This window comes from Gastrolobium bilobum, unplaced genomic scaffold, assembly GCF_033153095.1.
Source record: "Gastrolobium bilobum isolate Gb01-03AN ecotype WA unplaced genomic scaffold, APGP_CSIRO_Gbil_v1 utg23374, whole genome shotgun sequence".
NCBI classification, from domain to species: domain Eukaryota; kingdom Viridiplantae; phylum Streptophyta; class Magnoliopsida; order Fabales; family Fabaceae; genus Gastrolobium; species Gastrolobium bilobum.
The window spans coordinates 262,986-276,310 of record NW_026897485.1 but is presented as its reverse complement, the minus strand read 5'-3'; the positions used below and the strand labels follow the sequence as shown (position 1 = coordinate 276,310).

At 33.8% G+C, this 13,325-nt stretch overlaps 1 protein-coding gene across 1 annotated transcript; it reads left to right on the top strand.

The window, feature by feature from the left end:
* The first annotated feature begins 3,552 nt into the window (after positions 1-3,552).
* On the top strand, positions 3,553-12,596 carry LOC133307333 (NAC domain containing protein 50-like). Its single transcript, XM_061507828.1, has 4 exons — positions 3,553-3,947; positions 4,222-4,511; positions 4,813-5,025; positions 11,768-12,596. The coding sequence occupies exons 1-4, from the start codon at positions 3,671-3,673 to the stop codon at positions 12,410-12,412; spliced, it is 1,425 nt and encodes a 474-aa protein (XP_061363812.1). The 5' UTR covers positions 3,553-3,670; the 3' UTR covers positions 12,413-12,596.
* The last annotated feature ends 729 nt before the right edge of the window (positions 12,597-13,325 follow it).

Here is a 13,325-nt window from a genome sequence, read left to right as displayed (position 1 = left end):
CTCCAAATTTTACATGCTGTTACAACTTAATACCATCGAGCAATGGGTACCTTTGTATTTTTCTTATTTTTCCTATTTCTTTGACTCTATTCCTCTATATGATATACATTCTAGAATTGGGGTATTATGTTGACTCTTTCTTGTTTGTCATTTTTTTCTTATGAGAAGTACTAGTGCATGCATGAATGGATCTTTCTTTGCTCTATACAATTATTTTTTTTGCTTAGTATCTATAATGAGAGAGGCCTACAAGGCCTGTAGGCCATGTCAGACTTTCTTATTTTTAAAAATAGACCGGGCTTGGCCTACAAATAAAGCCTTTAATAGGCCAGTAGGCCAGATAGGCTGCATTTTTTTTAACGTAGGCTTGGGCCAGGAAGGCTAAAGCCAGGCCCAACCCAGCCCATTTACACCCCTATTTAGGGGACTTTTAGTACTAAGATTCTTTTTGTTTTCTTAGAAAAACTGGGCAGGAAGAATTTGATATTCACGTTTGGTAGCAATAAAAGTTACACTTTTTTGGGTAACACTTTTGCCCATTTTTTGTAGTTAACGCGTAAACTCTAGTACAAACACATTGTAAATTACTCCATCGATAAGTTGGTATATTTTTTTGCCTGGGAAGTAAAAAAGTAGCAAAATAATCTGGATAAAATTAACCCTGTTTTTTTGTGTACTATATGTAAAGTTGGGATTATTTTTATAAAATAACTCCACATTCCTACTACTATTTCACAATCAACCAAACATCAGTTTAGAAACTTATCCAAATATTTTTGAAACAAATTTTGGTCAACCAAACACATTTTTGTAACTTATCCGAAAAAAAATATTTCCCACTACATTCCAACAAAATTATTTTCTCGATGAAATTTTTTTTCTCCTGTACCAAACGCTCCCTTAATTATTATTTTTTACTCTCACCTCTTTCACTTTTCTCTCTGATAGTGTCTTTGCTGCAAGATAAAAAAAAATTGCAATGACAGGAGAAAAGTTTTTATGGTCTACCAATTGGGAGGTAGGTAAGGCACCACCTAATTTTTTAAAATGATATAGATTTTTAAAAAAAATTTATAATACAACCTTAATATTAATTGAATTTTTAAAAACAATACAACCTTTAACACTACTGATCGAATCTTTTGCCATTACCTGAATTTTTTTCCCTTGCTCCACCCACTGGGTTTATCACTCTTTTTTTAAATTTTATTTTGATCCCACCTATTTAAAAAAGTTTTATTAATATTAAAATCAAGAACTTCTAAAGAACAAAACATTGTTTGAATGATAAAAATATATATAATATGTAAAAAAAAATTATCAAATGAAAGTGTAAATTCTGAACAAAACACGATTTTTTTTAATTCCAACACAATAAATTCATAACTCTTATTAAGTTTTTCAAATCACACGAAAGTTTTATGAAAGAGTGAAAGATGAGGGAAAATCAAAAAATAAAAATAAAAACAGAAAACTTCATTTTCATCCCGTGGTTTAATGGTGTATCACTTAATCTATTGTGGTTAAATAAATTTATCATTTAATCATATGTGATTTCAAACATGTACTTACACCCTCCGTGGTAACAAAAATATATCACTTAGACACTGATGGTCTTATAAATATAAATATTTATTTATTTCTAAATTTTATTTTATATAATTATGATATTATCAAATAAAATTTTAATAAAATTAATTATTAATGATTAAATTTAAAAAATATTCAAATTTATTTATTTTAAAATTATTTTAAAAATCATCTTAAATTTTTTTAGTTATATAAAAAATTATTTAAAATTAAGAACATCATTCAAGATAAATTAAATACGTATTAGTTAAATGAATTATTTATTTTATTTTATTTTAAACATTATAACAATATCAAATAAAATAAAATAATATTTGATTTAAATTTATTTTTATGATAAAAATATAAGATCACAAGATTTTAATGCTATCATCTAATGAATTTAATTCATATAAAATTAAATAAGTTATTAATTTTTATCATGAATGAAACGCGCGCACACATATATATATATATATATATATATAGGTAAGATCTTTTGACAGTGGTGTCAAACTTGAAGTTTGACACCTCATCTGAGAGCCGTTTGATTAAAAAAGATCAACGACTCTGATTTGTAAGCATGTGATACCATTGATTTTTTTAATCTAACGGCTCTCAGATGAGGTGTCAAACTTCAAATTTGACATCGGTATCAAAGGATCCTGCCTCATATATATATGCGTGCGTGCATACTTGCGTGCGTGTGTATGTATGTAAAAGACCACAAAGGGTTTAAATGATGTATTTTTATATTCACAATAAGTATACGTGATACTTGAAATCACAAGGGGTTAAATAATATATTTTAGTAATTACAATTGATCTAAATGATAAATTTGAAAGCATATAAAGTCAAGTGATAAATCATGTAACCACGAAAATGAAGCTATCTAACCACATGAGTTGCGAATGAAATTATCCCAATAGAAAACTGGACTCCAGCATTAAATATTTTACAATAAAAATTATAATCAATATATTTACTAAAAAGTTTACAATTAATTTCATGTGTGAGCCATTGGCTCAAATGACATTTTCCTATTCTAATAATACAATATTCAACGAATTCAATCAGCAATATAAAATTATGGGTGTGACTAGGATAACAAGAGGATAACAACAATAGACATAAATGGGAAGTGTGCCCCCGTATGGTCCCAAATAATTACCTCACTAAGTAAAGAAGAAGAAGAAAATAATCTCATTCATTTATTTCCAATTTTGATAGCAATAAATTGGTAAAAGAAGGAAAACCCAATCATGTGGTTTCCATGGAAGTCCACGTGGAATCCGTATGTAATCTGATTTCTTTATTCATTCACAGTAATGAGATGTAATTTAAAAGAATCTCTTAGAAAGAATTTATTTATTTATTTTTTATAAAAAAGTATCTGGTTATTTTTGGGTTTGTTTGAAATTTAAAAGAAATAACAAGACTTAATTTTTAAAAAAAACTTAATTATTGTTAGATGAAGATTATATTCACAACCTATTTTAGTTTATAATATCTCACGATCAATCTCAACAATTAATTTTTGTCAATTAGCAATTATTATTTTCGTAAATCAAATTTATTAATTAATTATTAATTCACAATAAATAATAACCGTTGATTGACGAAAATCAACGATTAAAATATGATTGCAAGACTAAACGAAAATAGATTGTAAATATAACCATTCTCTTATTATTATTATTTATGGGTTTAATGTTTATCATTTTAAAAAACATACAATTATATTATTTCAAGTGAGAGAAAGACACAAATATAAAAATGATGGGAGAGAAAATGAGTAATTCTTTTTTAAAATTCAAAATTTAAATAAAAATATTGAATTGTATATTTATCTCACTTAAAATAAAACATTTATATATTTTCAAATGACAAATGTTTTTGTTGAGAAAGTGAAAAAAAAAAAATCACAATCCCTTGGAGGCTCGAAGTGCTAGAATTTCTTGTCATTGAAGGTACCCCTCTTTTGTTGCTTGACCCTCAATCAAAGACCCATCTTTTCCGTTTTGCTTAGGCAACTTCACCACTGAAGCCCTAATCACCATATCCACAACCCCTTTTGGTTCCTTACTCTCCACCATTAACATGGGTCGCGAAACTGTTTTTCTTCCAGCCCCACCAACCCCATCCACCACTGCCATCACCACAGTGAACCCACCACTACCAGCACCAGTGGCAGCATCATCACCATCAGCATCAGCATCAGCAGCACCTACCTCACTTGCTCCTGGGTTCAGGTTTCACCCAACTGACGAGGAGCTTGTTATTTATTACCTAAAGCGCAAGGTTTGTGGGAAAAACTTCCGATTTGATGCCATATCTGAGGTTGATATATACAGGAGCGAGCCCTGGGAACTATCAGGTTACTCCCTTTTTCCTCAAATTTACAACCTTTTTGCTGTTTTGTCATGTAAAAATTGAAAATTTGCTGTTTTTTTTTTCTTGGGGGCTGGAGGGGTTATTTGGTTTTTTCAACTTCGTGACCTCAATGGGGGTTTTCTGGTGATGGGTTTTCTTTTTACTGGTTAAAATTTCATGGGTCTTTAATTTTTAGTTTTTCTTATTTTATTTTATTTTATTTTTGAATTTTTTGTTGTGTGCTTATGTTAATGGTGTTGGGTTGAATGTTTGTTTAGATAAATCAAGGTTGAAGACCAGGGACCAAGAATGGTATTTTTTCAGTGCATTGGACAAGAAATATGGGAATGGTGGGAGAATGAACAGGGCTACGAACAAAGGGTACTGGAAAGCCACTGGGAATGATCGCCCAGTTAGGCATGAACAAAGGACTGTGGGGTTGAAGAAAACATTGGTGTTTCATAGTGGCCGAGCTCCAGATGGTAAGAGGACTAATTGGGTCATGCATGAGTACAGGCTTGTTGAGGAAGAGCTTGAGAGGGCTGGGAATGGATCCTCTCAGCCTCAGGTGAGATTATAGACTAATTTTAGAAATTGAAGTGTGAGATGAGCCTAAACTGTATGATTTTGTGCTGTATCCCGCCGCAACTAAGGGCCCTTCTCATTTTGATGTTGATAAAATAAGAAGCTTAGTTGTTTCATATGGTTCCTAAACTCAAAATTGTGTATGACACTTGGATGCAGGAGTTTGAACTTTGTTCTTTAGTAAAAGTCGAAACAATAATTTGCTATGTATTACAATATGGACATTGTTATTGTATCACAATTGGTTAATCATTTTTGTGCATTTTTCTTGTTGGATGGAGAAGGATGCTTATGTCTTGTGTAGAGTATTTCACAAAAATAACATAGGACCTCCAAATGGGCAACGATATGCACCCTTCATTGAAGAGGAGTGGGATGATGCATCAGGAATGATTCCTAGGGCAGAGCCTGTGGATGACGGTTCTGTTGCCCACCATCCATGCGTTGAAGGCAATGGTGGTGTTTTATGCATTGAAGGGAGAAATGATGTTGTACAGGTTTGTTCTTTCCAAGATTTTTGGGTGTCTATTTAATCTTTGTTGTTAATGATTAATTTTGTGGATTCATCTGGGAATCAACTTATTGATACTTTACATTGAATTTGTGCATGACTATTGAATATTTATGGGAATAAATGATTGGAAATCCGATAGTATTTCAATCAATAATAAAAGTGATAACTTTGCTGAGGGATTGGGAAGCTTTGTTGGATTATTATTGTTATTTTTTCTTATTATTTTGTGCTTTCCTTGTTAAGTAGGATTCTTTAACCCCCAAATTCATTGCATTTTTTTTTTGGTCTGAATGAATTTTTTCTTTTATAAAAAAAAGCAAAAATGATGACAGGAATAAACAAAACCCACTGGAAACACCATACGGCCAGGGCCAATTGGTGCCTAGATTATATCGTATACTTTAATGATTGTTTGTGGCAACTAGCAATGGGCTTGATAATATTTGATGATACAAACTGCAAGTTGTTGAATTTGGTAATGCTTTTTACTTTATAGTTGCTAATGCACCGTTATGGGTATGGTACCCAGGGTGGGATGATGGGAGAGAAACGAGCAAGTACTCATTTTAAATTAAATCGACATTTTGCTTGAAAATGGTCAAAATGAAAGATCTTGAATTTGTGGGTGCATTTGTAGAAGCTAATCCCTGTTTGCTGGCATTCCTCTTTGCCTTGAAGGTTGGTCCCTTCCTAAGGCAAAGCCAGACATTGCCGTAGCATTTGTCAAAAGGCCATTCATTTAGTTGGGCGCGGTGCTGGCATCAATGCATTGACAAAGAAGATGCTACAAAGTTCCAACAACAAATGGTCAAGATACGTTGACCTCAATCCTCAAATTGGCTATAGAAGATGAGTAGCGAGATCAATTTGGCTCTATTGGAGCCAATATCTGAAAATGTTTTATAATGGCAGAAGTTCAAAGAGCAACCTTTCTAGAGGTCACCAAACCCAACACAAAGAGTCCTTATTGTGAGTTTGTGTCCAAGAGGACCTTACCTTTCATGGGTTTTTTTGGCATTCAATTAGAGATAGCTTATGCTTTATTTAGTTCTTTGTATTACTGCTTATTGTTCTTACTGTAGTCCTAAATATACCGGGTTATTTCCTTGCTTCTGTTTATAGGCCTGTTAGTTAGCATTTGGTTAGTATCTGACCCAGATCTGAGTCAGGCTTCCGCTCTATAAATAGTGCGCCTCTGTATCTGTGTGTGAGTGATCTGAATATATGAACACCATGGATTTCTCTCACATTCTCTCTGATCTCTTTTATCTCACTTTCTTTCCCTTTCTGACCAAACTCTCTTACATTCTCAGAAACTGTTGCGGTTTCTTTGTGAAGGTATGCCTATATGGGAGTTAGGTTGTGTCTAGGAAATGAACTTTTGAGGAAAAATTGCTCCTTGTGAGGGAGAAACATAATGAAAGTTTTAAAACCATCCATATTAAGGATGCCACTGATTATTAGTTTGCAACTTGCATGGATAGACAATGTTCTCATTATTGGCAAATGAGCAAAGCCCTAGGTATCTCATCCCAAAGATAATGGTATCAAGTTACATCTATTTTAGGATGCTTATTTGTGAAAACTTAAAACTTAATAAGCTTTATCTTAAGCAAAGTAGTCAAAATTCATCTTACTTGTTAATCCGACGAGTTCCATGTTGCTTCACGATCCCGTTCACACAGTGGATCGTTCAATGTTGGGATCATGGTGGGATTTCTGGGAAAGCTTGTAAAAATGGTGAGATCGTGTGATTGACACGAGTTTGGCAACCCATGGCTGTAACGGGTCGAGCTTGGTGACCCACACCTCAAATCTTAAAAAACCCTATGTTCCTATTCGTCCTGCAACCCAAAATGGCTGAGTCTTGTACTTCCCGCAGATGTCCATCGGCAAGAAAATCCAGAACGGCATTGACGGCTTCAGCAAGTTCCACGTCATCGCTATCAACCACTTGTGGAGTGAGTCCAGGCCTTGGATCTGGAGGAGCAAGACCATGAAGGCATCTTCACCTGCGCTGCAGCATATCCCATCAAAACCCATTCCAGTGCCATCAATATTAATTGAAGATTTTAAGATGTAAGAGTTTTCCATTCTCTTCTCTATAGTGGTTTTGCTAAGAATGAACGCTGTGATGGGTACCTTTTAGAGGGGAAGATGAGGATGTAAGAATGAAGCGACACGTATTGGGATATGTGGCAGCTTATTGCATGCTGAAAGTTGTTTATTTTAAAAAAAAAATTACTAACCCATTCCAGAAGCAGAGGATTATTTTAAGACACTTGATGTGAATCCTTCCATGTTAAGAAAACAAAAGCCATTTAAAATGCTCCAAACTTGCTGGTTCTTAACTAAGACTTGCCCCAGGTGATTTATGATCCGTGTTACGATAACTTGATTTACGATCCTTCACTTTCCTTCTGTAACCAGGTAAGATCTCGATTTTGATTACCTTGATCTTAAAGGGGAGTGTTAGAATATCTAGAAAATATCTCAAGATGTCTTTATTATAACTTGGAATATTTTATGGTATCTTAGATGATCTTTTAACAACGGTTACTAGAATTCATTATATTTTCTTGTTTGTTTCCTTATTTGATTTGATTTGACTAAGATTAGGAGCGTAGTACTAATAAATAATGGTTAATGCTTTGTCTTTTTATATAACATCAATACACACCATATATAAATATTAAATTCTATTATTGTTCTCTTTTTTCTGCCTTTTCTACCTAGATCCCTATAATTTCAACACCACCCAACATTTACAGTAAAGCATAGCTATTCTTATGCTTGTTTGGTAAAACTTCCCTTTGAGCATGAAGGGCACCTTTTGATCACAAATAACACTTGAAGCATTTCTCTATTTCATTTACGTAGTTTGAATCCTATGATTAAGTATCCTCTATATATCTGTTACTTTGTATGGTAGATCCAAGATGTCTAAATCGTGTGACTTATGGTATAGTATGATCTCCAATTTTCACTTTCAATGCTAGCATATGTCTTGAACTTACGTTCAGTATACTTCGTTTTACTTTTACTTAGCCAGAAACCATGGGTTTCCAAAGCTTCATTATAGAACTCTTAGTTTACAATTAGTTTACAATTTATTCCTTCCTTCAACTCTCCATTAAGACTATATCATTTGCCAAGAGCATGCATTGAGGCATTGGTTCCTGAATATGCTCAATAAGTACGTCCAGAAAAGATAAAGGCTCAAAGTTGATCCTTGGTATAAACATATAGTTACAGGGGCAATTCTCTATGTCCTTACCATATATTCCCACACTAGTTCTTACTTCATGGTGCGTATCCGTGATAGTTCAATTCATGTATGTAATCGACATGGTTCCTTTCCTCTCAAAAGCCTTCCACCAGACCTCTCTTGGGATCCTGTCATATGTTTTTACATTTATGGTAGATCCTTTTTCCTCCCCCTTTCTCTGAGGGTATGATGCACACTGATATATTCAAATTTTTCTGCTTTTTCTTTTCCCCCTCAATGGGAAGTCACTTTTGTATGACTACATTGTATCTGTTGGATAATTCAGAATTGCTGGTTTTGTAAACTGTTGATGCTGTTCTTGATGTAATTAGTAGAAGAATAAGCTTCTACATTGTTCTTCTTTTATCTGCCAACTTCTTTGATTCACTGATTTGGAACTTGACTCATCAAATTTGTATTTTTTGGCTTAGTAGTTTTTCCTGTTTCTTAAGATTTCAGATTTTAACAATATATTAAAAGATGATTCTTAAGTCTATTGTAACATATCTTTTGGCAGATATATGCTGTATTTTATATAGAAATGTCTGACTATTGCAATGCAACTTGTACAATTTGTGCCGACTCTTGATTTTATGGTAATCGAAGCAACAAGGAAAGAGGAGCCTTGGCACAATGATTGGTGTTGTTGCCATGTGATCTATTATAGATCCACATAATGGGCTTGACCCTTCTTTGGACCCTGCATAGAGTGGGAGCTTTATAACACCAGGTTGCCTAAGGAGGCAGTGGAGGAGCTACATTGGGGCTAGCTAGTGCCAAGCCACTAGCTAGTTTTCAAATTTTTTAGAATTTGGCAGCTATGCAAAATAGATAAATGGATAGCACGAGCTAAAATTTTGGGGGGTGGGTTTTTGGCACGGGCTAACATTTTTTTGCTGGCTCCGCCATGTAAGGAGGGAAGGCATAACAAACAAACTTTCACTCTTCAAAATATAGATGAAAAAAGCGGTACTATAGCGCGCTATACCCCATCAGTAGTGGGTAGCGGCGCTCAACCATATCAAAACGCATGCAATGCTACAATTTACAGTTGTGGCCATAGTAGCCGCAATATGAAGTAGCATTTTGCAGCCATAACGGCACGGTTTCCACGCTACAATGGGGGGGGGAGAGATTTTTTTATGTTAAGGTTATTATTGAAATGGTGCAGTGCATCTGGGTTTTTGCGTGACCGCAAAATCCCCCTTAAGTTAAAAGAAAAATTCTATAAAACAGCAGTAAGACCTGCAATTCTATATGGAGCTGAATGCTGGCCAGCACATAGGCAACATGAGCATAAAATGGGAGTAGCAGAGATGAGGATGTCAAGGTGGATGTGTGGTTATACGAGGATGGATAAGATAAGAAATGAAGATATTCGACGAAAGGTAGGAGTACTACCGGTGGCTGAGAAGATGAGAGAACATAGATTGAGGTGGTTTGGGCATGTAATGAGAAGGCCCCTGGATGCTCCCGTAAGAACAAAAGTTTGTTACCAAGAGCTCAACACAATAAAAGGTAGAGGTAGACCAAAATTTACTTGGGGGAAGGTAGTAAAACAAGATTTAATGGAGTGAGATATAGATTGGCGGACGGTATGCCTTAGAACGGAATGGAGAAAAGCTATAAGCATGGTGGAGGGTTAGACCCGTTGTTATTCCTATGTTCCAGATGGTCCCTTTTTAGTCCTTTTCCCCTTCATTTCCCCCTCTTCTTCTTTTCCCTTTCTTTTTTACTTATATATATATATATATATATATATATATATATATATATATATTATTACTATTCTATTTATTTATTTTTGTTTTTACTTTTATGTTTCTTTTTTTCAACCTTTTTGTATCTTTCGTATGGGTTCATCTACCACCGACCCTAATTAATTTGGAATAAAGGTGTTGTTGATGTTGATGTTGATGTTGATATTATTATTGACTAATAATTTAATTTTAAGTGTAGAATGGATATTATCCTTTTTTTTATTTTTGAACCCTATATTCCTTACATCTATTTACTTCAAATCTTGATATGTAATGGTGGCTCTGTTTCATCTCTCTTCTCAACTCATTTTTCGACTTTGATATTTCTTTCTCATCCATTTTCCGGCAAGCCTACGACAACATAATCTCTCTAACTATAGCACAATCTTGATCTCTCACTCATTCTATTTCGATTTACAGCAAATTCTTTCAGTCTCTCTTACTTTGTTTGCATGAAGGAATGGTTCCATCCGTGTCTCACTCATTTTGTGGCAAGTCAAGCCCAAAAACCATATGCATCTGTTTCCTTCCCCAATAGTCCAATGTGTTTTATTTATATATATTAATATGAATATATGATAAATCTGTTTTGATTTCTCTCTCTGCTAATTTTTTTTATAAATTAAATTAATAATAAATATATTATGATTTTATATTAAATAGTTATATATTTTATATTTTTATATCACATAATGGAACTTACATTGTAGCGACTATACCGCTACCCACTTTATCGTTATAGCATTTTTAGATTTGGCAGCTACCAGCCATTATCCGCAATTGATAACTATGTTCAAAATCAATAATTAGTGTGTTCATTTTACTTTGGCAACAGATGAGGGCTTTTTCACCCTTTTACCCCTTATTAATTAATTAATAACCATTTTGCCCCTGATTCGAAACTATTTATCAATCTGTCCCTCTTTAGTCGACTACTTTGCATTTTTAATCGACTAAATGGCCAAAACAGACAAAAAATGGCTGCTGGGAGATTTAGTCGACTAAATCTCCCTATTTAGTCGACTAAATCTTCATATTTTACAAAAAAAAAATAAGTCAGTATGATTTTAATCGATTAAGTAGAGAGATTTAGTCGATTAAATCTCCCAACAACCGTTTAGTCGATTAAAAATGTAAGGTAGTCGATTAAAGAGGGGCAGATTGATGGATAGTTTCGAATCAAGGACAAAATAGTTATTAATTAATTAATAAGGGGCAAAAGGGTGAAAAAGCCCAACAGATGAGACCGCTGAAGCCATCCATGTTGATGTTCCTATCGCATCTTACTTTGAGACGAGTGAATGTTAATTAATGAGGAAAAATTAGGTTTAATGTTGAATCTGAACTATTGATGCCTGAATGATGATAAGTAAAATTTTGAAGCAGTTATGAGAGTATATCATATTTGTATGGATTGTATTCATTAGGAGCCTAGTTGTTTAGGATTCTCAATAAGATAATATTTCTGTTTATGTCAGGACTACTTAGTTATCAAGTTGTATATAAAATAGGGCTAGTTTGTTTGATTATTAAGGTTCTGCTTTGTTGATTGAGTTGTCAGTCTTTGTTTTTGAAGTGAAATTATTATTTAGTTGCTTTTGTTCTCCCTTCCCCTCTCGCTTTCTAGCCTCTACAGTTTTACCTCTGTTCAATCCCATACAAGGCCTAAAATTAGAATTGTGTTTTTATTCTTTCAGGATACTCAGTCTAACAATAAAGTTCCATTTGATGTGAACAAGCTTCCTATAGAAACTCAAAATCTTCTAGCTGTGTGCAAGAGGGAGAGAATGGCTGAGTACCCATCACCTGAAAAGGATAGTAATCGCAAGCATGCGGATGAGGATCCTTCACCCCAAACAGATAATAATCCAAAGCCTTTCTCTCAAATATACAAAAGAAGGCGCAATAACTTGAACTCCAACAACTCTCATGTTTCTGGAGATTCAATCCGAACAAACCAGGATCCATGCTCATCCACAATAACCACTGCTGCAACAACACTCCCGACGACAGCAGCAGCAGCAGCAACAACCACTACCAACGCTGCGCCGAAAAAACATTTTCTGTCTGCACTGGTGGAGTTTTCTCTGCAAGAATCTCTTGAAAATAAGGAAAGTGTTACTCCAGATTTTGATGCTGATAATCTTGACTCATCTGTGCCTCCAAGCTGTGCAAAGTACATCAAACAGTTGCAAAGTGAGATGCAAAAGGTTACTGTTGAAAAGGAGACAATGAGGTTTGAGATGATGAGTGCTCAAGCCATGATCAACATTCTGCAGTCTCGTTTGGACATTCTCAGCAAAGAAAATGAGGAATTGAAGAAAATGGTCGAAAATGCTTAGGACTTTGTATGAGTTTCAGAGTAATGGTGCTTCAGCTTATCGGATATTTTGTCATTTTTCAGAGTAAGAATTTTAGTTTCAGTTTCAGTTTCTTTTGGCTAAACTTGTCAATGGCATTTAAAACTTGTCATTCTGTAGCTTATGACTCTTATTTACCCATTGTTGTGAAAATGGTCATGTTAGTTCTTGCCTTTGCTTCACCTTCTCAATGAATAGCAACCCAATTTTAACCGAACCCAGAAAACTTTCAAAAAGTAGATGTCTAAGTAGAAAGCTAAATGCAATGGGAAAATTTACGTCTAAAATGATATTAAATTACTCGAACAATTTAAACTTTAATCTAATTGAAATATCTGTTATTTGTGGGCAAGAATTGAAATTTAACTCAGCGTGCCCTTTATTCATTGCCAACGGTCCTATAAATAGGGTAATGGACAATTTATCTCCCTGTCTTCAGATAATTCAAAATTGCAGAAAATAATTCTAATCTAAGTTGAAATAACAATGCTAAAGATAATAACAGAAACTGAAATAGTAGATAAGGGCTTCTAGATGCTAATTTGAAATTGAAATAGTAGATAAGGGCTTCTAAACACTAATGTGGATTTTCTAGGATGGGTCTCTGGAATAACTGACTTTCAACCCATTTTTAACATAGATTGCCAAAGTCAGAAAGATGGGGATCCTAATAAAAAACCTCAACCAAACACGTTGTAAATTGTAAAATATTCAGGGATTGTACCAAAAAAAAAAACATATTCAGGGACTAATGTAGTAACTAAACTCTAAGATTCAAATTATATTTAGTTTATTTTTATCTTGATTGGTTAGTTTATCTTATCTTACTAGTAGTAAATGTTTTATTTCAAATTATGTTATTAGATAATTTGTTTTAGGAAAAAAAGTTTCTGAT

Excerpts from the sequence above, each read along its gene's own strand:
- LOC133307333 (XM_061507828.1), top strand. The coding sequence starts at position 3,671 with ATGGGTCGCGAAACTGTTTTTCTTCCAGCCCCACCAACCCCATCCACC. Across the intron at positions 4,512-4,812 it reads ATGGATCCTCTCAGCCTCAG|GATGCTTATGTCTTGTGTAG; the intron begins GTGAGATTATAG and ends TGGATGGAGAAG. Across the intron at positions 5,026-11,767 it reads GGAGAAATGATGTTGTACAG|GATACTCAGTCTAACAATAA; the intron begins GTTTGTTCTTTC and ends TTATTCTTTCAG.